This window comes from Bufo gargarizans, chromosome 2 (assembly GCF_014858855.1).
Source record: "Bufo gargarizans isolate SCDJY-AF-19 chromosome 2, ASM1485885v1, whole genome shotgun sequence".
Classification (NCBI taxonomy): Eukaryota; Metazoa; Chordata; class Amphibia; order Anura; family Bufonidae; genus Bufo; species Bufo gargarizans.
This window is the reverse complement of record NC_058081.1, coordinates 519874232-519901373: the sequence shown is the minus strand read 5'-3', so window position 1 is coordinate 519901373 and position 27142 is coordinate 519874232. Positions and strand designations below refer to the sequence as shown.

General features: G+C 44.1%; 1 protein-coding gene across 1 annotated transcript in view; it reads right to left on the bottom strand.

Annotated features, from left to right (window-relative positions):
- The window catches only part of ERC1 (ELKS/RAB6-interacting/CAST family member 1), a 132146-nt gene that overhangs the window by 50421 nt on the left and 54583 nt on the right, over positions 1-27142 (bottom strand). Inside the window, exons 8-12 of the mRNA XM_044277489.1 lie at positions 26811-26978; positions 9433-9570; positions 9194-9334; positions 8909-9049; positions 2671-2864 (exon numbers count right to left, since the gene is read on the bottom strand). Of these exons, the coding sequence (XP_044133424.1) occupies positions 2671-2864; positions 8909-9049; positions 9194-9334; positions 9433-9570; positions 26811-26978 (782 nt within the window). The remainder of the gene's footprint in view (positions 1-2670; positions 2865-8908; positions 9050-9193; positions 9335-9432; positions 9571-26810; positions 26979-27142) is intronic.

Sequence of the window (27142 nt, the reverse complement as noted above, 5' to 3'; positions counted from 1 at the left end):
AGGCACTTTGTAATAATCCTTCAGAGAGACTACTAATGACTAACGTGGCAAGAGACACAATGGGGGACATTTATCAATCACTTTACGCCACAATTCTGGCGTAAAAAAGTCGCACATTCATGCCAGCGCAGGGAGATGGATCCGCCAGTCTTGATAAATCTTCCCCAGTATCTTCTTGATGCGACCAGAGCAGACCCAGACTTTACTCAGTACTAGACAAAGTGCACTTACTACACCATGGCTGAGCTCAATACACAGCATGTCCCAGTATATATAAGTTTTCTCTGTCTTTGGGAAATTTGGGTGACAAACAATAGGCTGCCTTTACAGCTGCCCAAGGGGTTGTCATCCAGCTTCCCCAGACACGTAAACAGCAGTGTGGGACAGATCAGATCTGATAATTATGGGTTGACCACGATGACAACCCCTGTGGAAGTGGCAGTGGTGGCCATGCTGTCTGTCTTTTTAGTTATGTCTGGTTATCCTCAGAACTACTCTGCCCCTGGCACAAGTCTAATAGTATATTAGCCACTCGGGCCTCCTGGAAGGCTAGGAGACAATACCAAAGGGTTGATGCCAATAGAGTCACTGATAAAGGCCACAGCCGCCATTAAACTTTGCGATACGAAAGACGCACTCACCTTGATGTCATGCTGAGCAAAGCCGCATGTCCAGGAAAGAGACAGCAAGAGAGTCAGATAAAGAGACAGTTAATGAACATGGACAGAGGATTATTATAAAGAAGAGAGGAAACAGAGAAGTTAATAACATCACTAATAACTATGTGAGGGGGAGGGGACGGGTCACATGACAATACAGGACCACAGTGTCTGGTGTTAGTGAGTCCCGAATGTTAAGGAATGTTGAAACCTCCCACTTAAAGGTGCTTATCATAGTAACGGTAAAGCTCTGCAACTTGATTCATCCCAGTCGTCAAGATTTCTACTGCTGTCAATGAATGGAAACATTCTTATTCACAAGAGGCGGCAAAAGACCCATCCTGAGCTCATACTTCCCACTGACCTACTGAGGTGCCCTATCAGGAGGGAGATTTGTATTACGCATGTGCACGATTGTCTAGACTGGATCCCACTGTGAGAGGTTCGTGATTAGGATGCGATTTTAGCCTCTAAACATAAACAAGAACTACCCTGTTCACGTATGGCGAGCAGAGATTTTGACAATGCAGGAGAATTAAAATACAAATATTAGAAACTAGCAGAACCTTTCATTGCACAGCGATTCACACGCCTCAACTTGGGTCCGGATCCATTCTGCAATTTTGCGGAATGAGTGCGGACTCATTCATTTTCAATGGGGCCGGAACGGATGCAGACAGCACACTATGTGCTGTCCGCATCCGCACTTCCGGATCCACAATTCCGTTCCCGAAAAAAATATAACATGTCTTATTCTTGCGGACAAGAAAAGGCATTTTCAATTATAGTGTCACGATGTGCGGCCGGAGAAATGCGGAACGCACATTGCCGGTGTCCGTGTTTTGCAGATCCGCAATTTGTGGGCTGCAAAACACCTACGGACGTCTGATTGGACCCTTAAAGGGTTTCTATCACCAGAAATACTGTTATGTAGCTGACTGACATTAGCGATGCGCAGCCGTTTTGGTAAAAAAAAGCACTTTTATAATATGCTAATGAGCCTCTAGGTGCTATGTGGGTGTAAAATCAGCACCTAGAGGCTCCGTCCACTCACCCTTTATCCCGCCCAGGTCCTCTGTTCTGCCCGCTCCTCTTGATTGATGGCACAGTCTGCCGCATCGCTGCCGAAATCCTGCGCCGTTCTCTTCTGTATTCGGGGCAGGCGCAGTGAGTGAATGATGCGCTCCTTGTGCCGGATTCCTCACTGCGCCTGCGCCGACTACGTCACAGTGAGGAAGCCGCCACCAGGAGCGCATCATTCACTCACTGCGGATACAAAAGTGAACGGCGCAGGTGCGGGATTTCGGCAGCGATGCGGCGGACTGTGCCATTAATCGAGAGGAGCGGGGCGGGCAGAACAGAGGACCTGGGCGGGATAAAGGGTGAGTGGACGGAGCCTCTAGGTTCTGATTTTACACCCACATAGCACCTAGAGGCTCATTAGCATATTATAAAAGTGCTTTTTTTTTTAACCAAAACGGCTGCAAGGAGAAAGGTAAAAAACATACTGTTATGTAGTGCTGACATTAGCGCATCTCTAATGTCAGTCAGCCACATAACAGTATTTCTGGTGGTAGAAACCCTTTAAGGAAGTTCCCTATTTTGGGGATCAAGTCTCCATTATGCAGAATCATGTGCACTGATGTCCATGCCAGGCATAGCGAATATCTAAGTAAGTATCTGTATAGAGCACCATAAATCCCAGTAACTAGAGACACCCATGCTGCTATATTTTGCCTGGATACTTGCACTGGTATTCATGTTGATTTTAGTTCTAAATGTCAGAGATCTCTATCAGTAGCCCTAAATTTGTGAGATTTGGACGAGCATCATAAAAGGGTGAGTAAGAGAACTAATAACTAATTACATTGCTTTCTTAAGGAGACCCCCCCCCCCCCCCCCCCCGAACTCAATAATCTAATGCAGAGAGTAGGAGCACAGTGCCCTCTAGTGGATGATGTTAGCAGTACAGTCAAATTCGGTCCCGGTGGTCATTCCAGATCCCCCTTACCTTTCAAGTTCAGCTATCTTTGTATCCTTTTCATTCTTCTCATTTTCCATCTCCTTAAGGATCTCCAATAACCGGTGCACCTCTGCCTGGGACTTGCTGGCCTCTTCCCGATACCTTGCTACCTCTTTCTCCAGCTGCTGCACCCGCTCGTTCACATCAGGGTTGGATTTTGCATCTTGTGCAGCCTCGTGGACCTAATAAAACATCAATAAAATTAAAAAGCAGAAAAAGTAACACTAAAAAGGGAATAAACTAAAGAGGTGCTATGAGATATTAGGGGGGAGTCTATTCCAGCAGAACAAAGAAAACTGGGGTCTGGAAACATTAGGTGGCTAGTCCTATAGAGCGGTAATGGCAGTCATATTTGTCATTTTGCCAATTTACTAAGGAATTCTAAAGCTTGGGGTTGGGGTGGGGGGAGCTTTAATACGTGTGTATGGATTTTCCCTTCTTATCTTTCTTGACATTTAATTTACATCTCAAGCAAGCAGCATGCCATGATTTGGTTGCTAGCTTGGCAGAAATGCCGACGTGTGTCTGTTCCTTGTAGAGTTGTGATGGAAATAGGGTGAGCTTAAGAGGACTGCACCCAGATGTCTGGCTCACACACAGCATTGAACCAGAAGACGATAGACTACATTTTTCCATGACAGGACGCATTACTGTATGCAACTGGCAAGGTCCAGAGGGCAGATGGTACTATTTCCGCCCCTCCCCCTCCTGTTCTCGGCTGACGAAGGTGATAATTAACAGTCATCTGTTTACATGAAGTGCTCTTCTCATACACCTGGCAGCATCCCGACATCCACAAAACACTGTGTGTGCTCTGTCACCGCCTGGCAGGGCGATGTCACGTCAACAGGGCGAGGGCAGGAAGGCCAAAAGCCACAAAGAACTAATCACAGGGTGATGCAGATGAGCAGATCCACCCTGGAAGTGGAGCCCACAGGAGACATTATTTGGTCACCAAAACGCAGAACAGCATATGGTCACATTTGGAGGCATTGGAGGAGTGCAGCTATGAGTGTATATAATATAACTGATATAAACACTATACACATACTTTACTCAGTTACATCCTGCATTTAGTTACATCCTGCATTATACTCCAGAGCTGCACTCAGTATTCTGCTGGTGGAATCACTGTGTACATACATTACTTATCCAGTACTGATCCCGAGTTACATCCTGCATTATACTCCAGAGCTGCACTCACTATTCTGCTGGTGGAGACACCGTGTACATACTGATGTGCTTTTCCATAAGTATATAATATTCATATCTAAATATCCTAATTAAAGTGTATTCAATTAGACCTATAAGAGGCCATATTGTTATAGGTTATGTAATTTAAAGATGGCCGAGAGAAGTTCATGGAAAGGACACTGTTCATAAGATATTCTCTCATAGATGTACCAGTCTGAGAAGAGTCATTCCTATCTCCTTTTAGATTTATGACTGAGATAAGGATAGAGGCAGCAGGTGCTAATTACTTCTACAGTTTGGTATCTACTAAAGAAGCAGAAAATCTGTAATACCTATATACACGTATAATCAACCTTAGTTTTAGGATAAGAAAATCAATAGGAAGTATGTATTGTTTTATATTGAATATTATGAAGGACGTTTATGTATCTGTTATTATATATATATATATATATATATATATATTTATTTAAATCCTAGAGTATGATTAAAACAGTTTAGGTATAAACCTTGCTAATGAGTCTCTGTCTAGGGAAAGATGTGTTAGTTTAACTAACCATTAATCACCCTTTGGAGTGGCAGAGGAGGCACAGATATCTCTGTGAGAGAACAAGGTTCATTATATTATTATCTGTAACATAAATTAACAGTGTGAGAAATATCTAAATGGTGCTCAAAAGTCTGTGTTTTAGTTAGTTTTTGTGTCAAAACGAATCCCTCAGCTCTGATTTAAGGTTCCATATGTCATGTGTATAGAATGTGAGAAAGTCATACTTGGATATTTAACCCTTATTAGAATGATACTAATAGCTTAGGTAATAGTGTCACCTAGGGGTAAATGAGTACCATTACACCAACAGCAGAAATGCATTTTGGGTAATGCAGTGACATCACAGTCATTATCATATGTACATGCCTAGCTGGCAATGACTGGAAAACTCCAAGTTAGGAAGGTGTGCCTAACTGATAAGTTTGTGATCATAAACCACATAAACGTGAGGAAAAAAGATGGCAACAAGAGAAAAGACAGGGGTACAAGGGAAGCACAAAGAAACAAAGAATGCCCAGGAGAAAGATCTCAATGACCAGAACAGACTTTGGAGCTGACTTCCCTTAGTCTCCGCACATCATCAGCATTCTCAGGTAACGTATAACTTTATTCCGCATAGTGTTGATATGAATTAGCCTGATATTTAGAACTCCCCGTTGTATGGTGGATGTATAGCGTTAAAAGTGCTACATCAATATTGTCATTATTCAGTAAAGATGCATATTACTGAATAAAAGACCTAAATATTGATTCAGAGGAACTCTCTGATTGGAATAATTTCGTTCCATAGTCAATACCAGGGTTGATCATTTATAAGTTGTGTGACAATACTACCCGATTATCTGAGATTTGTCATAGTTTTGTGCAGAGCAAGGGTTCTTATATATTATTAACATTATTGAGTTTTATATCTAATAATTGTCGTCGAGACGGTTGTATTACATTTTTATGCTTGAGAGGTATAGTGTATACGAATTTAGGGTACTGCATATCACTGTGCGTTATTGAATATTATTGTGTTTTTCTACTGATTAAGTCATGATGGTATTTTAAATTATTGTATAATAAATCATTTATATTTTTGCATAGACGCTTGTACCATGATTTACTGAATGCACAACATAATTTAATTAACAACGATATCTTTTTCAGGTGTTTTATATGTCCACCTCAAGGATCAATTCCCTTAGAAAATTTTCTTTGATCCTTTCTTTAATATAAAAGCCTTTTGCTTTATATCCCCGACAATACATTACTTATCCTGTACACATCCTAAGTTACATCATGTATTATACTCCAGAGCTGCACTCACTATTCTGTGGGTGGAATCACTGTGTACATACATTACTTATCATGTACTGATCCTGAGTTACATCCATTATTATACTACAGAGCTGCACTCACTATTTTGCTTGTAGGGTCGCTTTTTTATATGCACTACATTACCTATCCTGTGCTGATCCTGCATTACATCCTGCATTAGCATATGTTCACACAAAATATTTTTAGCGCTGAAAAAACACCTGATGTGAAGTGCAATCTGCACCAGGTTTTTTTTGCATTTTTTTCCAGATTTTTTTTTTTTGCGCTGGTTTTCTCTTCCTGACTGACAGTAACTGGTTGGTTGATTAAACTGGATCGGGATCCATCCCAGTCTGGTAGGTTGGTTGATTAAACTGGATCGGATCCATCCCAGGCACCATCTCACCCGTGCCAGTTTACTAGCCCTCCCTGGTCAGCAAGTGTCATGTGGGGGGGCCTTATTGTTTTCCACCCCAGGGCCCCATTTCACCTAGAGCCAGTCCTGATAGGCATTGTTACAATGGATCCACAAAAAAAACTGATGCCATATGGACGTCATCCATTTTTTGCGGACCGCAAAACACATATGGTCGTGTGAATGTAGCCTAAAAGGGAGTCTGTCACCAACCTGACCGGTTTTAAACCGATCACATAGTTCAGTGTGACACAAAGACATGACACAGATGTTACCTTTGTTTCGTTTTTCAGATCATCCAAATCGCCCAAAAAGTCGTTTTTATGATATGCAGTTGAGCAGTCGCAAGTGCCCAGGGGCGGAGAGTTTGCTGAAAGTGCCCAAGTTCCCCTGCCCTGTGGCTCTGTGACATCATATATCCCTATAGGCTGTTTGCGCATCGCTGCTGGGCCCGGGCATGTGCAGTGTTCTGCCCACAGTGGGAAGAGGCACAGAGATATGCAGTGCGCAGCGCCAGTTACTAGCGTAAAATCGGCGCATGCGCACTGCATATCTCTGTGCCTCTGCGAAGCACGAACGGCCTATAGGGATATATGATGTCACAGAGCCACAGGGCTGGCCTGAGCTTACTGAGGGGCGGAGTTAGGCGCGAGTGAGGCGGGGGAACTTGGGCACTTTCAGCAAACTCTCCACCCCTGGGCACTTGCGACGTCTCATTAGCATATCATAAAAACGGGCGATTTGGGCGATCTGAAAAACGAAACAAAGGTAACATCTGTGTCACGTCTTTGTGTCCCACTGAACTATGTGATTGGTTTAAAGCCGGTCAGGTTGGTGACAGACTCTCTTTAAACAGTATCTTGTCCTTTCATAAAATATTTATAGTGACTTGTCAAACTTTTGATTGGTGGTGGTCCGGGCGCTTAAACCCTGACAGTCACAGAAATGTTCAGCTGAGCACATAGTCCCTTCAGCTGTTTTAGTGGGATGGAAAAACACAAAAAAGGAAGTTCAGTTCTGTAATTCTTTGTTTTCTTTAAAGGGGTAGTAGAGGAAGAGTGAGGGACTAATCAAAGGAGGAAGTGAAAGGCCTAATCGTAGGGAGATAGATAGGGTGTAAAAAACATCCTGAAGGGATACTTCCACCAGACACCAGAAAGGTTTTTTTGTTTTTTTTTAACGCATAGAAAACTATTTTATAATCTATCATCGGGTCATTCAATGTCAGTTTACTGCTGCAGTGAGGTAAAGATGTTATATGCATGTTAATCCTCATTAAAACCTCCCTTCTGATCCTCAGTTGTGCCATGTGGCCAACACTCTGACTCTCCACATAACACAATATCTTATGTGTTGACAGGAAGTCAGTTTCTCTATGTAGTTCTATGGGAGCCTCAATGTCAGTCTCATAGAAATGAATAGAGAAGGAACTAGCTTCCTATCAGTTACTTCTTTATTTATTCCTATGAGACTGACATTGACGATGGGTGGGGATAGGGCATCTACGCATGGGAGGAAAATATGTGAGGAAGAAGCACCTACACATAAAAGGGAAATGTGTAGGGATGGAGTACCCACTCACAAAGGTGAATGAGTGACCATTCAGCACCTACTCAGGGTGGAATCTGTGAGGATGAAGTACCTACTCATGGCAGGGAATTGGTATGATCTGAGAAGTTGATTATGAAGAAAAAAGTGAGTCCCTACTCATCTTACAAAGGCAGAACTGACAGAGGAGAATGGAGTCCCTACTCACCGTAGGAGGGAAGAACTGACAAATGAAAATGGAGTCCCTACTCATTGCAGGAAGGAAACTGACAGAGGCGAATGTAAGAACTGAGAACTGACAGAGAATTGAGAACTACTCCTCTTACAAAGGGAATACCGACAGAGGAGAATGGAGTCCCTACTCATCTTACAAAGGCAATACTGACAGAGGAGAATGGAGTCCCTACTCATTTTACAAAGGCAATACTGACAGAGAAGAATGGAGTCCCTACTCATCTTACAAAGAGAGAATTGACAAAGGAGAATGGAGTCCCTACGCAATGTATGAAGGGAGAACTGACAGAGGAGAATGGTGTCCCTACTTATTGTAGGAAAAAGAACTGACAGAGGCGAATGTAGTAACTGAGAACTACTCATTTTAAAAAGGGGAATACTGACAAAGGAGAATGGAGTCCCTACTCATCGTAGGAAGGAATAATTGACAGCCTATTCACTAGGGGAAGATGGAGAGGATTGAGCACCCATTCATGGAAGGAAAAACTTTGAGTCGAGGATCAACTCATAGGACAAGTTGTGAATTGTGATCACTCACTCATGCTGAAGGGGAAGGGAAAATAATCCCATTTAGCACAGAGCTGCATTATCGGTGTTTACACAATGAACATAGATAAACATGCAGGTATTAGCTTTAACACAGGGGTCTCCATGCGACAGCGACTTACTGCTTTCCCAGTGTGCTGTGACCCATCTGACTGCTGAGATAAGGACAAGAAACAGACTGAAGTCAGACAGGAAACCCAAGAGGTTACAAGGAATATATAACAGGTAGATAAAAAGGTTACCATCACTTCCAAGTTTTTTTTAAGGTGTTATCCAATATCAAGAACCCCCCCCCCCCCCCCCACTTCCCACATGTGCCGGATCCCTCACCGGTAATATACACATGTGGGGGGTTTTCTTGAAATTGGATAACCCCTTTAAGGTCATCACAACTCTCAAGCTAATATAAGGGGTCCAAAGCAAACACAATTCCTCACCTTCCTGAGCTGGTTCTCAAGCTTCAGATACTCCTCCTTCCTCTGTTCCAGTGCAATCTCCAGCGATTTCAGTCTGGAATCTTTCTTAAGGCCAGACGATGCCAAGGTAGAGGCATGTTCCTTTAAATCCAAAAGTGAAGACTGCATGGACAAGGTAAAAAAAAAAAAAAAAAGGAAGTAAAATAAATCATAATACAGAAAACTCATACAGTAGTCAAAGGCTAGTCTTGTTATGTCCCGAACAGGTCCCCAAGTTTCTCAACAACAGACACAGACAACATGCACCTCTTTCTCAGACAGGTCTCCCTGTAATGTGCTGACTTTTTCTTTCAATTCTTTCAACTCTTTTTTGAAGGACTCCAGTTCTTCTTGCTTCTCACGTTCATCTCTGTCCCTCTGGTCTTTCAGACGTTCGATAATTCTTTCCTAAGATACATACATGAATTTTGAGTTACTCAACCTTCCAAAAGGATACAATGTGTAACATTTCATACTACACATTTATTACAGAAAATGCCCCTTACCTTCTCAGCCAATGCTTCCTCCAGGGTGGTCAAGGCAGTGTCTGTATTGGAGGTGTCAGCTTGCAAGGATTTTACTCGTTCCTTCAAACTGCTCAGCTGTTTCTCCTTGTCCCGCAGTTGCTCCTGAAGGTTCTCAATCTAGGAAGGATAAGAAATATAAGGAGCAGAAATGTAAGTTAGGGCTGAAACTATTAACTCGAGTAACTCAACACAAAAAAGGAGCCTGATTGCACTGGGGGGGGGGGGGGGGAGGGTTGGGGCACAGATGATGGCACTTAGGGGGGTGCAGCTGATGGCACTGTGGGGTTTATTGTTTAATACAGTTTTTTTAAAAACTTTTTTTATGGCTTTGAAGCTCGTATTTGAGCCTACAAAACCCCTTTTTTTTATTTATATTTTTATTCTGAACCCTCATAATAAAAGGAGAATTGCTCATTTCTTATGTTGGTCAGCACCTGCTGGCCAATATAAGAACTGCAGCTTCAATATCCAGCATATTGAAACCAATTGCCGACCCAGCACATTAAAAACCAATTACGGGCATCCTCCTTGGCCGCAGAGGATGCCGGTAAGAATCCCGGAAGCGCAATCTACACCTGATCACGTAATCTAAAGGCTTAAATGGCCGCGATCGGCATTATTGCCGGTGATGTTCATTAGCCACGGGTCTTTGCTGTTTGAAACCGTGGAGATCCACTGGTCATGATGCCCACTGCAAGTGGGCGCCATGTTTGCACTTCGCTCCAGCGCCATTCTTGTACGGCGTTAGTATACGTCTGCAGTAAATCTTGTTGGTGCTCATCTCAGGGGACACCATTGCATTTTTAGCGCCTTAGTGGCATCATTAATTTTAGCCTTAAGGACCAATCATATTTTTCCCCTTTGTGTTTCAGCAGTCATAAATTTTAATTTTTTCTTCTAAATTCTTTTTTTTTTGTGGGATTAGTTGTAGGTTTTTTAGAAACCATTCTGGGGTATTTATAGTGTAGTAAATATATATATATTTTTTGTCAAATTAATTTACGGCGTTCACTGTGTGGTATAAATAATAATTTTATTATGTTGGTCACTACATTGATGATACTCGATACATTTTTATTTTTTCCTTTCCTCCTGCAGGAGGAACTGCAACTCTCTGCAACTGCTCCCCCTCCAGACTGAAGGGGAGGATGGGGGGTGCTTTAGTTGCTCATATCTCTGGTTTGGTAGCAGCTAGAGATATAGGCTTTATATTGTTTGAAAGCTGTCTTTCCAAGCTTTTTTTCAAACAATATCGAAATCACAGCATTATCTTCACCAAATGGGAAGATATTACTGTGATATTGGTAAAGCAGTAAATGCTGCTGAAAGTGAAAGTAAAAGCAGGTTTTACCCTGATTATTCCTGACTCGATTTCTAACAGTAATATCGCCGGCTTATCTTGGGCTAATGCTGTCATGCCAGCTTTGAAACGAGACCAGGCCCAGGCTAGCTGCTACCAATCAGGAGAGCAGCCCCCCCTCCCCCACCCCCTTTCACTTCTGCCTAAGTCCAACTCAGACAGAACAGTTAATAACTTTTCCCAGAGCCTGGGCAAAACAGTTTGGTGGTTAATATGGCATTGAATTACTCAAAATCTAATATTATTGCACCTTTAAGATGCCACTGCATTTTATCTCTTGCTTCTCCTGTATGACTGGAAATAAGCCAGCCTAACCTAACAAATGGGATAAAAGCCACTTTCAAGTACGGCAGAGCTCTAATTAATGAGACGTTCTGGCCACAAAAGGCCTACGTCGCAGTCTCCTGTGTACACAAGACAAGCCCCAGTTCCAAAAATACCCACAGCCAAAAAAAGGACCCCTTTCAGGTTATAAGTCAGGAGATCCCACAAAACAACATGTCTATGTTGTCTGAAGACACCTCAAGGCTCTAAGATGAAGGGTTAAGTAACGAGACCCCGGGCATCACCGCCGATCGCCTGATCTGAGTGGGCAGAATGTGTTTATTATTCGTCGTCTGCACCCATGATAACACATTCAAAGATTTAAAAGGGCAACTTAGCCAAAACTGAAGCGTGCTATGCCTGTTTAGATGTAAAAAAAAAAATGTTGCATAACCCTTTTTTGTGACTTTTAAAACTCCTATGCAACACTATTTTGTTGCACGCAGCAAATTTGCTAACACTTTCACTTGTTTTCAGATGTAAATGTTGGTAAAAAAAAAAAATACTACAGGACATAGTGTTTTTTCTCCCCAGGCGCAGTGCTGCCATACAGGCACCTAAATTATGACAAGGCGCACATCTCATTTATCAAAACTAAAAATTGTATTTTTCAGACATCCTTTGGAAAATAAAAAAGGTAGAATTTGATACTTTGGACAACTAAGCCAGTTTTCCTTTAAGCCAGTTTTCCTTTACGCCATCTCTTGCTCCCTATTATCAGCCATTTCCGGCTGAATACAATCTATTACATGGAAAACATTACTAGAAAGAAGTGTGGGTCTTGCATGTGTCTGTTTAAGAAAAACTTGGGGGCTTGTCCGGGATTTAAGGTCCATTCTCAAGTCTGCAATTTTAGTTCCGCAAAACAGACCTATTCATTTCTATGGGGCAGCACGATGTGCTGCCCGAACCTGGAATTGCAGACCCGCACTTCCGGATCCACAATTCCGTTCCCGAAAAAAATAGAACATGTCCTATTCTTGTCCGCAATTGCAGATTAGGCATTTTCTATTAAGTGCCGGCGATGTCCATGTTTTGCGGATCCGCAATACACACGGATGTGTGAATGGACCGTATATCAAAGTTTAGCTGGCAAATAGCAAAACAGTAACTGTCTTGTCACTTTGGGTTTCTAGTCATCATGTTTGTGCGAGAATGGTTAGGGCATTTGTTCCAAATTTTAGGTTCAGATGCAGTTCTAGTAAGACAATTTTTATTATAATTATTATAGCATATGACTACAAATGGCTGTGACATAGACGTTTCTATATAATGGGTAATATTCATAAAAATAATAACCTGGCATTTTTGGCATATAAAAAGTTGCAAGGGCATTTTTTGTGACTGTTCAATAGGGTATTTTTGCACTACATTCGAAACTGGCATGTGTCGAGGGCGAGGTGGGGCATCAGTCACAGCAAATTTACCTTCATTTGCATCTGGAAACAGGCGTTAATGTTGGCAAAAAAACTACTCCAGTCAAGTGCAGTATGGGTAGGTCTACATGACGACATTTGTCGCACGACAATTTTTATAATGGCAGTCTATGGTGTCGCGCTGCAACTGCAACGCAACAGTCGCAGAAAATCCATTTGAATAAATCCATTTGAGATGGATTTTTCTGCGACTGTTGCATCGCAGTATGTCGCATGTTGCAGTGCGACACCATAGACTACATTATAAAAATTGTTGCGAGACATTGGTGCAATAAAATGTTGCGCTACAAATGTTGCAGTGTAGTTGTGTCTTATTGTCGTGTAGACCCAGCCTATTAGTTTTTACACCGGGCACACAGACTGCTGAACACCTCGTCATAAATTATGTGCATACTGCCCAAGAGCAAAGGGTAAACAAAGGCCTGCGTAAAAAAAAAAATGGTCTCTGTAAATTGCCTCCTTTGTTCTTATTTTACTGTTATCAGCCATTCCAGTCATTGGATGAATGGCCTAGAATCCCCAGAAACATTTACATCTATAAGTGTGGAAATTATTATCACTGGTATCAGCCGCTGACTTTGGGGTTACTGGATAACAAATTAACCCTCTTTTCTATAAAAATTAAAAAGATCAGGCCTCGTCATAAATTAGGAGCAGCACTACCAGTCCATGTGCCTGGAAGAAAAACTACTCCAGCCCTGACTAGAGTAGTTTGTACTCCTCTTTTTAGTCTTCTGTTTCCACACCATTTCCAACTAGAACACTTTGTGGCCTATAAGATTCTTTATGCCTACCAGGCGACCTCTACAAGCAGAAATAGTACCCCAAGTCTACTTCCACACTAGCGTTTTTGCTGGATCCATCATGGTTCAGCAAAAACGCTACCGTTACTGATAATACAACCATTCTGCATCCGTTATGACCGGATCCGGCTATATTATCTGTAACATGGCCAAGGCGGATCCGTCATGAACTCCAATGAAAGTCAATGGGGGATGGATCTGTATGCTATTGTGTCAGAGAAAACGGATCCGTCCCCATTGACTTGCATTGTGGGTCATGACGAATCCGTATTGCTCCGCATCTCATGACGGAAAGAAAACCGCAGCATGCTGCTGTTTGCTCTTCGGAATGAGAACGCAACGAAACGGAACAGAATGCATTTTGTAACATTCCTTCAGTTCCATTTTGTCCCCATTGACAATAAATGTCGAGAAAAAGGAAGCGTTTTTTTCTGGTATTGAGACCCTATGACGGATCTCAATACCAGAAAATAAAAACGCTAGTGTGAAAGTAGCCCAAGTCCTGTTTATCCAGTACAGGTATGTTATAATCTGCTTGAGTCCTCTTTATATCAAAATAAACTACTCATATTTATGCGGCTTGCAGATGGCACAGTACCCTGCACATTACCAGGTAGAGCGGACTTGGCACAATCATACCCGCTGTACAATAGCAGCAGCAGTTATATCTAGAAGACAATTAACATTCCCAACACTTGAATGTCTGGGGTCTGGATGCCAGTGACGAAGGGGTAGAAAATAGAGACCCCATGTCATTACCGTGACCAACTGCTGTTTCCAGGTCAGCGGATCCTGACAAAAGAGAAAATAAATTTCTGCAAAGTGACACTAGTTAAAGTGAGTGACTGATCCTGTGCCAGCTACCTGCACCCAGAGTACAAGGTTCACCTGTGACACAAGAAGGGGAAAAGGACTGATCCCAGTGATTCGGTATGGATCTGCCACTCCAGCTGGGATAACGTTACACCTACTGAATACGGTAACCGAACAACCTGCCCCATCGTCCTGAGCATTAGGCCTTAAAGGCTATGGACACCTTTGTGCACTAAAAATCAATAACCCCATATCTTACTTTAATGCGGCACATAATAAAATTGCACTTGTTTGTTTACTGGTATCAGCTTTGCTTCACATGCTCGCAGAAACGCTCTTCTAGGAGTTTTGCTCAGTGCTGTCATCTCATGTGAGAATCTGTGGATTTCACATGCACCAACACAGCTCTGCTGCCTGGCCCCCACATCCTGTTACACAGCACAGCTAGCAGCCACTTGTATGCTACAGCCTGTAATCAGCAGATCTATTTCTCACTTTCCATTCTGTAGAAAGTCCATTATTTGTAGACACAATAGATATTTCTGCTGATAACGTTAGTGCAGCGATCTACAGTCAGAACCATGGCATTTTAAGCAGGATATAGATCTCATTACTGACAGCTCTCACTACCTGCACTCTCTTCTGAATACAGTACATTGTGCAGTTCGCACAGTGAGCGCTCACTTTTCCCACACAGATTAGTACAGTGTGACGACACACAATGCTATGTACACAGTGGGGGAGATTTATCAAAACTGGTGTAAAGTATAACTGGCTTAGTTGACCATAGCAGCCAATCAGATTCCACCTTTCATTTTCCAATAAAGCTGTGACGGCTCTTACTGGGAGTGCTGGGTGGGTAACTACTACCCACGTTCAAGGCCGGGTCTTGACTGGCCTATATAAAAAAAAAAAATTATTTTTTTATTTTTTATTATAAGACAGCAGTGTCAGCTGGTGGTAATTACCTCTCTCTCTGATAAAGGAGCTCTGGCAATCGCTCAATTCGAATCTGAGCCATGTGCTAGGCTGGAGGCCTGAGTTTGGGAGGTCTGCTCTGGCCTGAGCAATGCCGATCGGGTGTGAACTAACACCTAGGATAACAGGTGACTGTTTTGCTGTATGAACTGTCTAGGTGTGAAAGAACACCAAAACTGCAAATGGACTGTCGTACTGTTTTGTTACCACAAGTGTGAATAAAACACAAGTTTTTGAGTTACAATCTGGTCTTTGCCTCTATACTGCGTCCGCTTTTCCTGTCTACCAGAGCGAATCCCCACAATTGGTGGAAGATGCGGGCAAGAGCAGTGAGGCTGGCGTGAACGCCAAAATATTTTTAGGGTTGCATTTTTGGGCACGGTTGTATGTCATGCATCAAACCAGCGGTATTACAACCCGTGTCCCACGACAAAATGGAGGCTGTTGTGAAGGCCCTCATGGAGGCTAATCTGCAGCAGCGAGAGACAAACCTGCAACAACGGGAGGTTAACAAGCAGCAGCAAGAGACCAACCAGTTGCTTCTACAACACGTGATGGCTTTGCAGACAGCAGGAGCAACCCAGAGCGTCCACGATGCCCAGAAGGCAGTCCGTGCGATGATTCCTAAGAGGACACCCGCAGATGACATCGAAACCTGCCTGGCAATGTACGAGAAAGTGGTGACAAGGGAGAAGCTACATCGAGACCAGTGGGCTGAGGTCGTCGCTCCGTTTCTGGCATCCAATTCCCAGCGGGTGTATTTCGACTTGACGGACGATCAAGCGGCCGACTACCACAAAGTAAAGGGTAAGATTTTGGCAAAACGGGGGGTGAATGTGTTGGTCCGAGCCCAGCGGGTACATCAGTGGGGGTTTAAGCTGGCTGAGCCCGCGAGACCCCAGTATTATGACTTACTCCACCTTTTGCAAAAGTGGCTACAGCCAGATGTGCCAAGTCCCATGGTTATGCTGGACAGAATATTGGCTGATATGTTCTGGAGGGCTTTTTCACCCGCTCTCCAGCAATGGATCGGCCAGGTCTCTCCAGGTAATGCCCTTGAGATGGTCGACCTGGAGGAACGCTATGAAGTACCTGGAATCTACAGGGGGGGGGGGGGGGGGGTTATTTTGGGAGGGGGGCGGTCAAATCCTGTAAATCTCCACCCCAAACCTGGTGACTTGTGCCAACCAAACCTACCCCCTATGGACCCGGCTCCGATAGTCTGCTGGCAGTGTCGGGAGCCTGGTCATATACAAGCTGATTGGCTACATTAGTTGGAACCCATGGACATGAACTAAGGCTTCCGTCAGTCGTTATATGCCAGGAAGCTGTGTGCAGCAGTTACCCCAGAAACTCTAAATCACTTGTGCCAGGTTGAAGTGGGAGACACTCCAGTGGAGGCCATGCTGGACTGGAGTCTGGTGTCCCTAGTAAGGGCTCCCCTGGTATGGTCCACTGAGTATACTCGCCAGAAAGTCGGGGTCATGTGCATTCACGGGGACTTAAAAGACTATCCCACCGCCCTGGTGTCTCTAACCATGGGGACCGGCAGGTGGACTCACGAAGTGGCAGTTGCCACAACCTTACACTGCAAATTTATAAATCGGGAGAGACTTCCCGAGTTTCCCGGCACTGTGACATGCTACGAAAGTGACTGATACCCATGAGACAGGGGTAACCCCAGCAGAGTGGCCTTGCTCCGGGGGAAGGCCAAAACCATGGGAACCCAAGGCCGAAGGGCCAGCGGTAGGGGTGACCGCCACTTCGGTGGAAGAGGGGAAGACAAGCCCGCTAAGTGTGATAGTGGGAGACGTGGAGGACTTGCCGCTGGGGTCGGAGATGGCAGACCTCAATGTCTCCGTGGATAATTTTGGCACTGCACAACACCGGGACCCAACCGTATACCGAGCCTTGGAAAATGTATTAATAGTAGATGGTGAACCACAAAAAGCTGGGGCAGAGTCGGTGTTCCCCCGTTCTGTGGTTCATCAGGATATGTTGTATCGGGTATACCAGCTGCGGGGTGAACCCATTAAACAGTTTTGGTGCCACAGGCTTATCGCAAACTCGTGTTAGAATTAGCCCACCAACATGTTCTCGGGGGTCATCTGGGAATGCAGAAAATACAGGACCGGATACTACAACGGTTTTACTGGCCCAATGTGTTTAGGGAGGTGGACGAATTCTGTAAGTCTTGCCCGATCTGCCAGGCAACTAGCCCCCAGCACCTTTTCCGCAGTCCCTTGGTACCTCTCCTGATCATCAAGGTACCGTTTGAGCAAATGGTTATGGACCTTGTAGGCCCAGTACCGAAGTCCGCTAGAAGACACCAACACATCTTGGTCGTCCTAGACAACGCCACTCGGTACCCGGAGGCAGTGCCACTGTGACATACATCGGGTAAACTTATAGCTAAGGAGCTAATGGAGATGTTCTCCCGAGTGGGGTTACCTAAAGAGGTTCTGACTGCCCAGGGGACCCCTTTTATGTCCAAGGTCATGAGGGAACTCTGTAAGTTGCTGCATACGAAACGGTTACGGACGTCCGTGTATCATCCCCAAACGGACGGTCTGGTTGAAAGGTTTAACAAAACACTAAAACCATGTTAAAAATGGTGGTGTCTAAAGATGGGAAGGACTGGGACCTTCTTCTGCATTCTCATGTTCACTGTGTAAGAGGTACCCCAGGCTTCTACTGGCTTCTCGCCCTTCGAATTGCTATATGGCAGACATCCTCGTGGTTTGTTGGACGTAGCCAAAGAGGTGTGGGAACAGCAACCCACTCCGCATTAAAGTGTCCTTGAGTAGGTTACCAAGATGCAACAGAGAATAGAGACCGTTTTGCCTCTGGTCAGGGAGCATATGGAGGACGCTCAGCGAGCCCAGAGTCGGATCTATAATCAGCAGGCTCGGGTCTGGATCTTTAACCCGGGTGATCGGGTTTTGGCTTTGGTGTCGACTGTGGACAGCAAGTTCCTGGCCAGTTGGCAGGGGCCCTACAAGGTACTTGAAAACATTGGAGAGCTAAATTACAAGGTAAACCAGCCGGGGAGGCAAAAGCCGGAGCAGGTTTACCATGTGAATTTACTCAACCGTGGAAAGATAGGGAAACCTGTACTAAAGACAGCCCGTGGTCAGGTTTTCTAGGGGAAGCGGTTTCTGCCCCTCTGAAGCAAGGGAAGCGGCTGCCACAGTAAGAATTGCTGACAGCCTTCTTCTAAGCAGGCTCAGGAGGCCAGGGAGTTTATTAGCCGGAACAAGGATGTGTTTTCTGATCTCCGTGGATGCACTTCCACAATTTGGCAAGACATCGTCACTGAGCCTCAGGCGAAAGTCTAGCTAAAACCATACCGGGTACCCGAGGCTCGGCGACAAGTCATCTCAGAGGAAGTGCAGATGATGGTGAGGCTAGACGTCATTGAGGAGTCTAAAAGTGAGTGGGCTAGTCCTATAGTGCTAATACCCAAGCCGGACGGGACACTCTGGTTTTGTAACGATTTCCGAAAACTAAACAAGATTTTTAAGTTTAATGCATATCCCATGCCTCGGGTGGATGAGCTTGAGAAGTTAGGCCAAGCCCGGTATTTTTCTGTTTTGTATCTCACAAAGGGTACTGGCAGGTGCCCTTGACGGAGGCTGCCAAAGAGAAAACTGCCTTCATCACACCAGAGGGGCTGTGCCAATATAAGGTGTTACCCTTTGGTCTGCATGGCGCCACTGCCACTCTTCAACGGCTCATGGACATTGTGCTGCGTCCACATGGTCGGTACGCTTCGGCTTACCTGGATGATATTGTCATCCACAGTACCGACTGGGAAAGTAATCTACCCGAAGTGCAAGCTGTAGTGGACTGACCGCTAGCCCAAAGAAATGCGTGATAGGGTTAGAGGAGACTAAGTACCTGGGATACGTCATTGGACGTGGATTTATCAAACCCCAAGTAAATAAAATAGAGGCGATTTGGAATTGGCCCTGACCTGTCACCACAAAGCAAGTAAAGTCGTTCCTGGGAATGGTGGGCTATTATATGAGGTTCATTTTGGCAATCGCTGGATTGGGATCTGAGCCGTGTGCTAGGCTGGAGGCCTAAGTTTGGGAGGTCTGCTCTGTCCTGAGCAATACTGATAGGATAACCTAGGATAACAGGTGACTGTGTTGCTGTATGAACTGTCTAGGTGTGAACGAACACCAAAACTGCAAATGGACAATCGTACTGTTTTGTTGCCATAAAGTGAAATAAACACTGGTTTTCGAGTTAGATCTCTTTCACACGACAGTATGGCTTTTTCAGTGTTTTGCGGTCCGTTTTTCACCGATCCGTTGCTCAGTTTTTGTAGTTTTTTTGTTTCCGTTGAGTTTCCATTTGTGTTCCATTTTTCCGTATGGCATATACAGTAATTACATAGAAAAAAATTGGGCTGGGCATAAAATTTTCAATAGATGGTTCCGCAGAAACGGAACAGATACGGATGCATTTCCGTATGTGTTAAGTTTTTTCTTGAAAAATGGCAAAAAATCATATTTTACATTGTTGGATATTAACAAGGTTCCAAGTAGAGCTTCAACATGCAACAAGAAGAAATGAGAGTGAGATAAAAAAAAAAATTAAACATTCAATTAATTGAAAATAACGATTAAGGGCTCTTTCAACACTTATGTCGTCGGGGCTCTATGCCGGAAGAATCCTGATCAGGATTATCCCCATGCATTCTGAATGGAGAGAAAACCGTTCAGGATGCATCAGGATGTCTTCAGTTCCGGACCGGAACGTTTTTTGGCCGGAGATAATACTGCAGCATGCTGTGCTTTTTGCTCCGGCCAAAAATCCTGAACACTTGCCGCAAGGCCGGATCCGGAATTAATGCCCATTGAAAGGCATTAATCCGGATCTGGCCTTAAGCTAAACGTCGTTTAGCTTTTTCTGAATGGTTACCATGGCTGCCAGGATGCTAAAGTCCTGTTTGCCATGGTAAAGTGTAGTGGGGAGCGGGGGAGCAGTATACTTACCATCCGTGCGGCTCCCGGGGCGCTCCAGAGTGACGTCATGCACCCCACGCGCATGGATGACGTGATCGCATGGATCACGTCATCCATGCGCATGGGGCGCTCTGACGCCATTCTGGAGTGCCCCAGGAGCCGCACGGACGGTAAGTATACTGCTCCCCCGCTCCCGACTACTACGATGGCAACCAGGACTTTAATAGCGTCCTGGCTGCCATAGTAACACTGAACGCATTTTGAAGACTGATCCATCATCTTCAAATGCTTTCAGTTCACTTGCGTTTTTCCGGATCCGGCGTGTAATTCCGGCAAATGGAGTACACGACGGATCCGGACAACGCAAGTGTGAAAGAGACCTAAACTGAAACAGGCTGTTTTTCAGCTGATCCAAATTTTAGGACCACATGCATTTAAAAGGCCAAATCTGTGCAAAGATGTGGATTCATTGTCATTTTCTGTCAGGTAGTCACATGTTGTGATGGCAAAGGCAAAAAAACTCCCTTTTTGAACGTGGTCGGGTTGTTGAACTGCATAAGCAGGGTCTCTCACAGCGCGCCATCGCTGCTGAGGTGGGACGCAGTAAGACAGTCATTTGGAATTTCTTAAATGATCCTGAGGGTTATGGAACAAAAAAGTAAAGTGGAAGACCCAAAAAAATTTCATCAGCACTGAGCCGGAGGATCCAATTGGCTATCCTCGACCCAAATTAAGGCTGGGTTCAGACCAGAGCGTTTTACAGCGCGTTCCTACGCGCTGTAAAACGCTCAACAGGCAAGAACCAATGATTCCCTATGGGAATGGTTCTCACCTGAGCGTTTCACAGCGCGTACGATCGCGCTGTAAAACGCCCGACGCCCCAAGAAGTACAGGAGCTTCTTTGGGGCGTCTTGTCGCGCGTTCCCGTACATAGACTTCAGCGGGAACGCGCGACAATGGGCGTTCGCTTGTTCCGGAGCCGCGATTGTAAACGCGCATACAATCGCGCATAGAGCGCTCCATCCCGAACGCTCAGGTCTGAACTCAGCCTAAGTCCCTTACTGGTGCTGACTGCAGCCCCAAAACCATCAGACGGCATCTGAGACTGAAGTGCTTCAAAAACAAAAAACTTCTTCAAAGACCTTGTCTCCTTGAACGCCACAGAACTGCTCGTTTGGACTTTGCAAGATGTTGCAGAGAGCATTCCTCATGACTGAGGGCCCTCGTCTGTGTGGTAACAACTGGGTTTTTCAACAGGACAACTCTACAGTACACAATAAGGGACTTCTTCCAGGAGAATAACATCACTCTTTTGGCCCATCCTGCGTGTTCCCATGATCTAAATCCAATTGAGAACCTTTGGGGATGGATGGCAAGGGAAGTTTACAAAAATGGACAACAGTTCCAGACAGTAGATGGCCTTCTTCACCAATGTTCCCACTCACCTCATGGAAACGCTTGCATCAAGCATGCCGAAACGAATTTTTGAAGTGATCAACAATAACGGCGGATCTACTCATTACTGAGCTCATATTTGGAAGCTGGATTTCTGTTTTGGGGGGGGGTTAGTTTTTTGGGGGAGGTGTGGTCCTAAACTTGATCAGCTGAAAAACAGCCTGTTTCAGTTTATTCGTTGTTTTCATTAAATTGAATGCTCAAAAAATGTTTTGTCTCACTCCCATTTCTTCTTGTTGCATGTTGAAGCTCTACTTGGAACCTTGTTAAGATCCAGCCATGCTAAATATGATTTTTTTGCCATTTTTTAAGTGGTCTTAGGCCCCATGCACACGGCCGTGTTTCACAGCCGTGTGCGGGCCGTGGAACCGCGGCCTGGATCCCTCCTGAGAGCAGGAGCGCACGGCGTCACTGGTTGCTATGACGCCGTGCGCTCCCTGCTGCCGCCGCAATACAGTAATACACTGGTATGATCTATACCAGTGTATTACTGTACTGTGCCGGCAGCAGGGAGCGCACGGCGTCATAGCAACCAGTGACGCCGTGCGCTCCTGCTCTCAGGAGGGATCCAGGCCGCGGTTCCACGGCCCGCACACGGCCGTGTGCATGGGGCCTTAAACTGAGAATGGTCCGAGCAAGTGGACCAAAACATTGCATGGGTAAATAAAGAAAGGATCCCACTGTTTTTCACCAATCGGATGTGCTGCGGTGTATTTATTAATTTTGGATCTTCACTTTGGTAAAGTGTAATACCGCTGGCACCCATCTGCTTGTTACAAGGTGTGCTGCCCTGAATTCCTTTAAATATATATATCTATATATCTATCTCCGCACTCAAACACTTTATTCACTCCTGTGTTCGCACTGTTTTCAGCTTATTCACAGAGTCTCTTTTCAAGCTATGAGCTAAAACGTTGTGACTAGTGTTGAGTGAACTTGTGTTTCAAGTTCGGCATACAAGGTTCAGGTTATCTAAGAATTCCATTATGGATTCTGCTACCAACGACCATAAGGGTCCATTAACACGTCCGCAACTGTTTTGCGGTCTGCAAATTGCGTATCCGCAAAACACAGACACCGCACAAGGCCGGCACTATGGTAGAAATGCCTATTCTTGCCCGTGCAGACAAGAATAGGACATGTTCTATTTTTTTGAGGGGACGCAGAACGGAAGTGCGGATGCGGACAGCACATGGTGGTGCTGTCCGCATCTTTTGCGGCCCCATTAAAAATAAATGGGTCTGCACCCCTTCCGCAAAATTGCGGAACGGATGCGGACGTGTGAATGGACCCTTAGTTATGGTCTGAGGTAGCAGAATCCATAACGGAATTCTTACATAACCCGAACCTTGTACGCCAAACTTAAAACACAAGTTCGCTCATCCCTAGTTGCGACCAGAGGAGTCAATAAAGTGTTTTTCTTTTCACTAATTTTTTTTTTTAGAGTACTGCCATTTATTTATTTTTTACTCTTATATGGATTTGTTGCCGCGTCCATTGGCCTGCATCTCCATATTGATATTTGGCCTGATGTGCTGCCACTGTTATAGATATTTGGGTTATTCTTGCAGCATATAAATCTTTTGCTAGAGGTAGTTGTGCATTGTTGTGTGCGTCATATATTACGCTTTTTGCGAGGCATGGTAAACAAAAAATGGCATTTTTTATTTTTATTTTTTTTTTACAAAAAGTAGATGTAATAGAGTAGATGTGATATTTTATAGAGCAGGTCGTAATGACGCATTGATACCTAATAAGTCTATTTTTTATTTAAATTTGGATTTACACAATAAAAGCGTTAAAAAAAAATAAAAAAATCATGCCTTAGGTAGGGTCTAATTTTTTGCAGGGTGAGATGATGGTTTGATTGGTACCATTTTGGGGCACATATAAATTTTTGATCGATTGGTATTACACTTGTTGTGATGTAAGGTGATTAAAAAAAATGGCTTTTTAGGCACATTTTTTTTACGGCGTTCACCCGACGGTTTGGATCACATGCTATTTTTATAGACCAGGTTGTTACGGACACAGTGATGCCTAATATGTGCATTTTCAAAAATTTTATTTTATACAATAAAAACATTTTGAAACAAAAAAAATCATGTTTTAGTATCTCCATTTTCTGAAAGCCATTTTATTTTTTATTTTTTGGACTATTGTCTTAGGTAGGGGCTCATTTTTTACGGGATGAGATGGCGGTTCGATTGGTACTATTTTAGGGCAGATTTGAATTTTTAATCGCTTGGTATTACACTTTTTGTGTTGTATGGGGATTTAAAAAAAATAGCTTTTTTGGCACGGTTTTTATTTCATTTTTTTTACGGCGTTCACCAGACTGGTTAGCGCATGTGATATTTTTTTTACAGCAGATTGTTACGGACGCATCGATGCCTAACGTCTGTATATGTGTATATATATATATATATATATATATATATATATATATATATATATATACATATATACATATACACACACACATACATATACGGTATATATTTCGGTTTTACACAATAAGAGCATTTTTGAAACAAAAAAAAAATATAAAATCATGTTTTAGAGTCTCCATTTTCTGAAAGCCACATATTTTTTATTTTTTGGTCGATTGTCTTATGTCGATTGGCTCATTTTTTGCGGGATGAGATGACGGTTTGATTGGTACTATGTTAGGGTACATAAGACTCTTGATCACTTTTGATACAATTTAGTGGGAAGTGCGGTGGGCAAAATTGCAATTCCATCATAGTTTTTCATTATAATTTTTTTATGGAGTTCACCATGCGGATGCGATACAAAGCATGATTTTTTTTTTGTTTGTTGTTTACATTTTTAACCAATTTATGTACGGATATAGGAACAAGTTAGAATATTATTATTTTTTTTTACACTTTTTTTACTCAGACCCACTTGGTTCTTGAAGATCCAGTGGGTCTGATGCCTCTACAATACACTGCAGTACACTGTACTGCAGTGTATTGTCATTCACAGTAAGCCTGATCATGCTCAGCTATACCATTGCAATCCGGATGCCTGTGAAGGCATCGGTTGCCATGGTAACCATGGGGATGCTGCCACAGCAGCGCAGCGGCCTGATGGGGGAGGGAGTTCCCTCCCTCAGTTTACCCTTCAAGCATTTGGCTTAGTCACAGCAGAGCAGAGCAGCAGCCCGATGGTTATTCCCTCTACGCAGCGGTCTCTAAGGGCCACGGCATGGAAGGGGTTAAACAGCCATCGATGCCGGCCGTTTCAAACAGAATGTCAACTGTTGCAATTATAAAGGGGAGGGGGGTGATGGCTTGTATGGAGGTGAGGATGGCCAGGAGTGCGCGCTCCATGTGCACACAGGAGGAGTTACAGAAAATCCGTCAGATGATGGATTCTCTGTAAACTCTCTGAGAGCAGCCTGCTGTACATAGGAAGCACAGCGGGCTGTACAACAAAAATGATTGGAGAAATTATTATTATTATTATTTTTTTTTTTTTTTACAAAAGGTGTCCATATCCTTTAACATTAGGCTGGAGACTCCTTTCAGAACCGCTGGGACCCTCACCTATATCGAGAACTGAGCGGGGAGCGCTGTGGCTGGAGGACCCCAGATTTCCCGGGGTCCATCCATCACCAAGCGCTAATCCCCGCCTCTCCCATAGAAGTGAATGGGAGGGTGCAACGCATGCGCAGCCCATGCTCCTATTTATTTCTATGGGGCAGACGGCAATAGCCGAACCAGTGCTAGGCTATTTTCGGTGGCCACATAGAAATGAATGGAGGGCGGTTGCGCATGCGCAGTGTGCTCTCCTTCACTTTCGGGGCTCTGTTCTCGATTTAGGTGCAGGTCCTAGCAGCCTATAAAAGACAATGGGGGCATTACCTAGCGATATGCCCCCATTGTCTGAGAGGAGAAAACCTCTTTAAATAATAACTCAACTAATTATTTTCTAAAGGAGAATTTGAACATCTTCAGATGTGTAATAAACCCAGGTAGAGAGTCTTAATAAGAGGAAGGGGTCTGGAAGTCCCTCAAAACAGGAAACAGAGCAAATGTTTAAAGAATAAACCCCTATTAGAGTGTTTAGGTAATAGCGGGAGCCTCTAGCCTGAGTTGCTTCTCCAAGTTATCAAATATAACCAAGAGCCACATTCAGCAAAACATTGTGTGCTGGAGGACTGAAAGATCCACGAATAGCTTAGACTTCTTCCACCTACACTCAGTAATTTCCGTTTTCCCCCCCCGGCCCAATTGAAATGAATGGTTCCGCATACAGGGTTCAAAAAATAAAATAAAATAAATAATAATTATTATTATTATTATTATTAACGGACACGGAAAAAAATATGTTTGTGCGCATGAGCCCTTAAGACCACAGTTGTACAAAAGATGTGACGTTATATACAGCTAACCTACCTAGTCTGTGGTGTGATGTCCCAGCAAGTCATGCCATGTATATCCACTGCTGCATCTGAATAGGGATCGCTAAGGCATGTTTCACACTTGCATGAAACAGATCCGGCAGACAGCGCATGGCAGAGCCCGGCAGGGACGGATCTAACAGCTTGCCAGATCTGTTTCATGCAAGTCTAATTCATAGAGACAGCAATACTGAGAAATAAAGCTGTGTGGTCAGACACTGCCATCTACTGGCGACAGCCAGTACTGTGCTACATACTGCTCACATGTAACACCTGGACATGTCTATGTCTCCATAGCGGCTTTCAATCTAGGTTTTCTACCAAGGGTACAAAGCATTAACTGTGGACATGTTATTTGTTGAGGATGGCAATTTAAAGGGAATGTCATGCCATCTATCTGTAATAGATTTCACACAAGGATCTGCTGCACTCAACTGGGGGAGATTTATTAAACTGGTGTAAAGGAAAACTTGCTTCGTTGCCCATGGCAACCAGATTCCACCAAAAGGAAAGGTAGAAGCCGATTGGTTGCTATGGGCAACTAAGCCAGTTTTTCTGTACACCAGTTTGCTAAATCTCCTCCACTGTCTATTGTTTGATACTTATTACCCACACTGATACCTTGCAACAAACTATCAGCATAGGAGAGAGATGCCTGATGCTGATGTGATTACCTCGCAGAACACTGCATAGACGGGACACAACTGTATCAAAGCTTCAGCTATGAGAAGTATTAGGATAGGATTTAATGCTCCAACTCATTAACAGAAAGCAGAGACCTTGTAAAAGAAAATCCCTCACCTTCTTCTGCAGCACGTTCACTTTCCTCTCCTTCACGTCCAGCATGTCTTTGAGATCGTGGATCTCTCCAGATAAAGTGCCCTTCTCCTCAGACATCTCCTGGATCTGCTTTGTCTTTTTGTTCAGCATCGTTTCCTTCTCCTCCAACCGCAGGCGGAGTGCATCCACCTGTAGACATGAGTATATCCTCTGACTTCACCCACTATCCTTAGGGTCTATTCACACGTCCGTAGAATGGGTCCGCATCCGTTCCGCAAATTGCGGAATGGGTGTGGACCCATTCATTTGCTATGGGTCAGGAATGTCCACATCCGCATTTCCGGAGCGTGCCC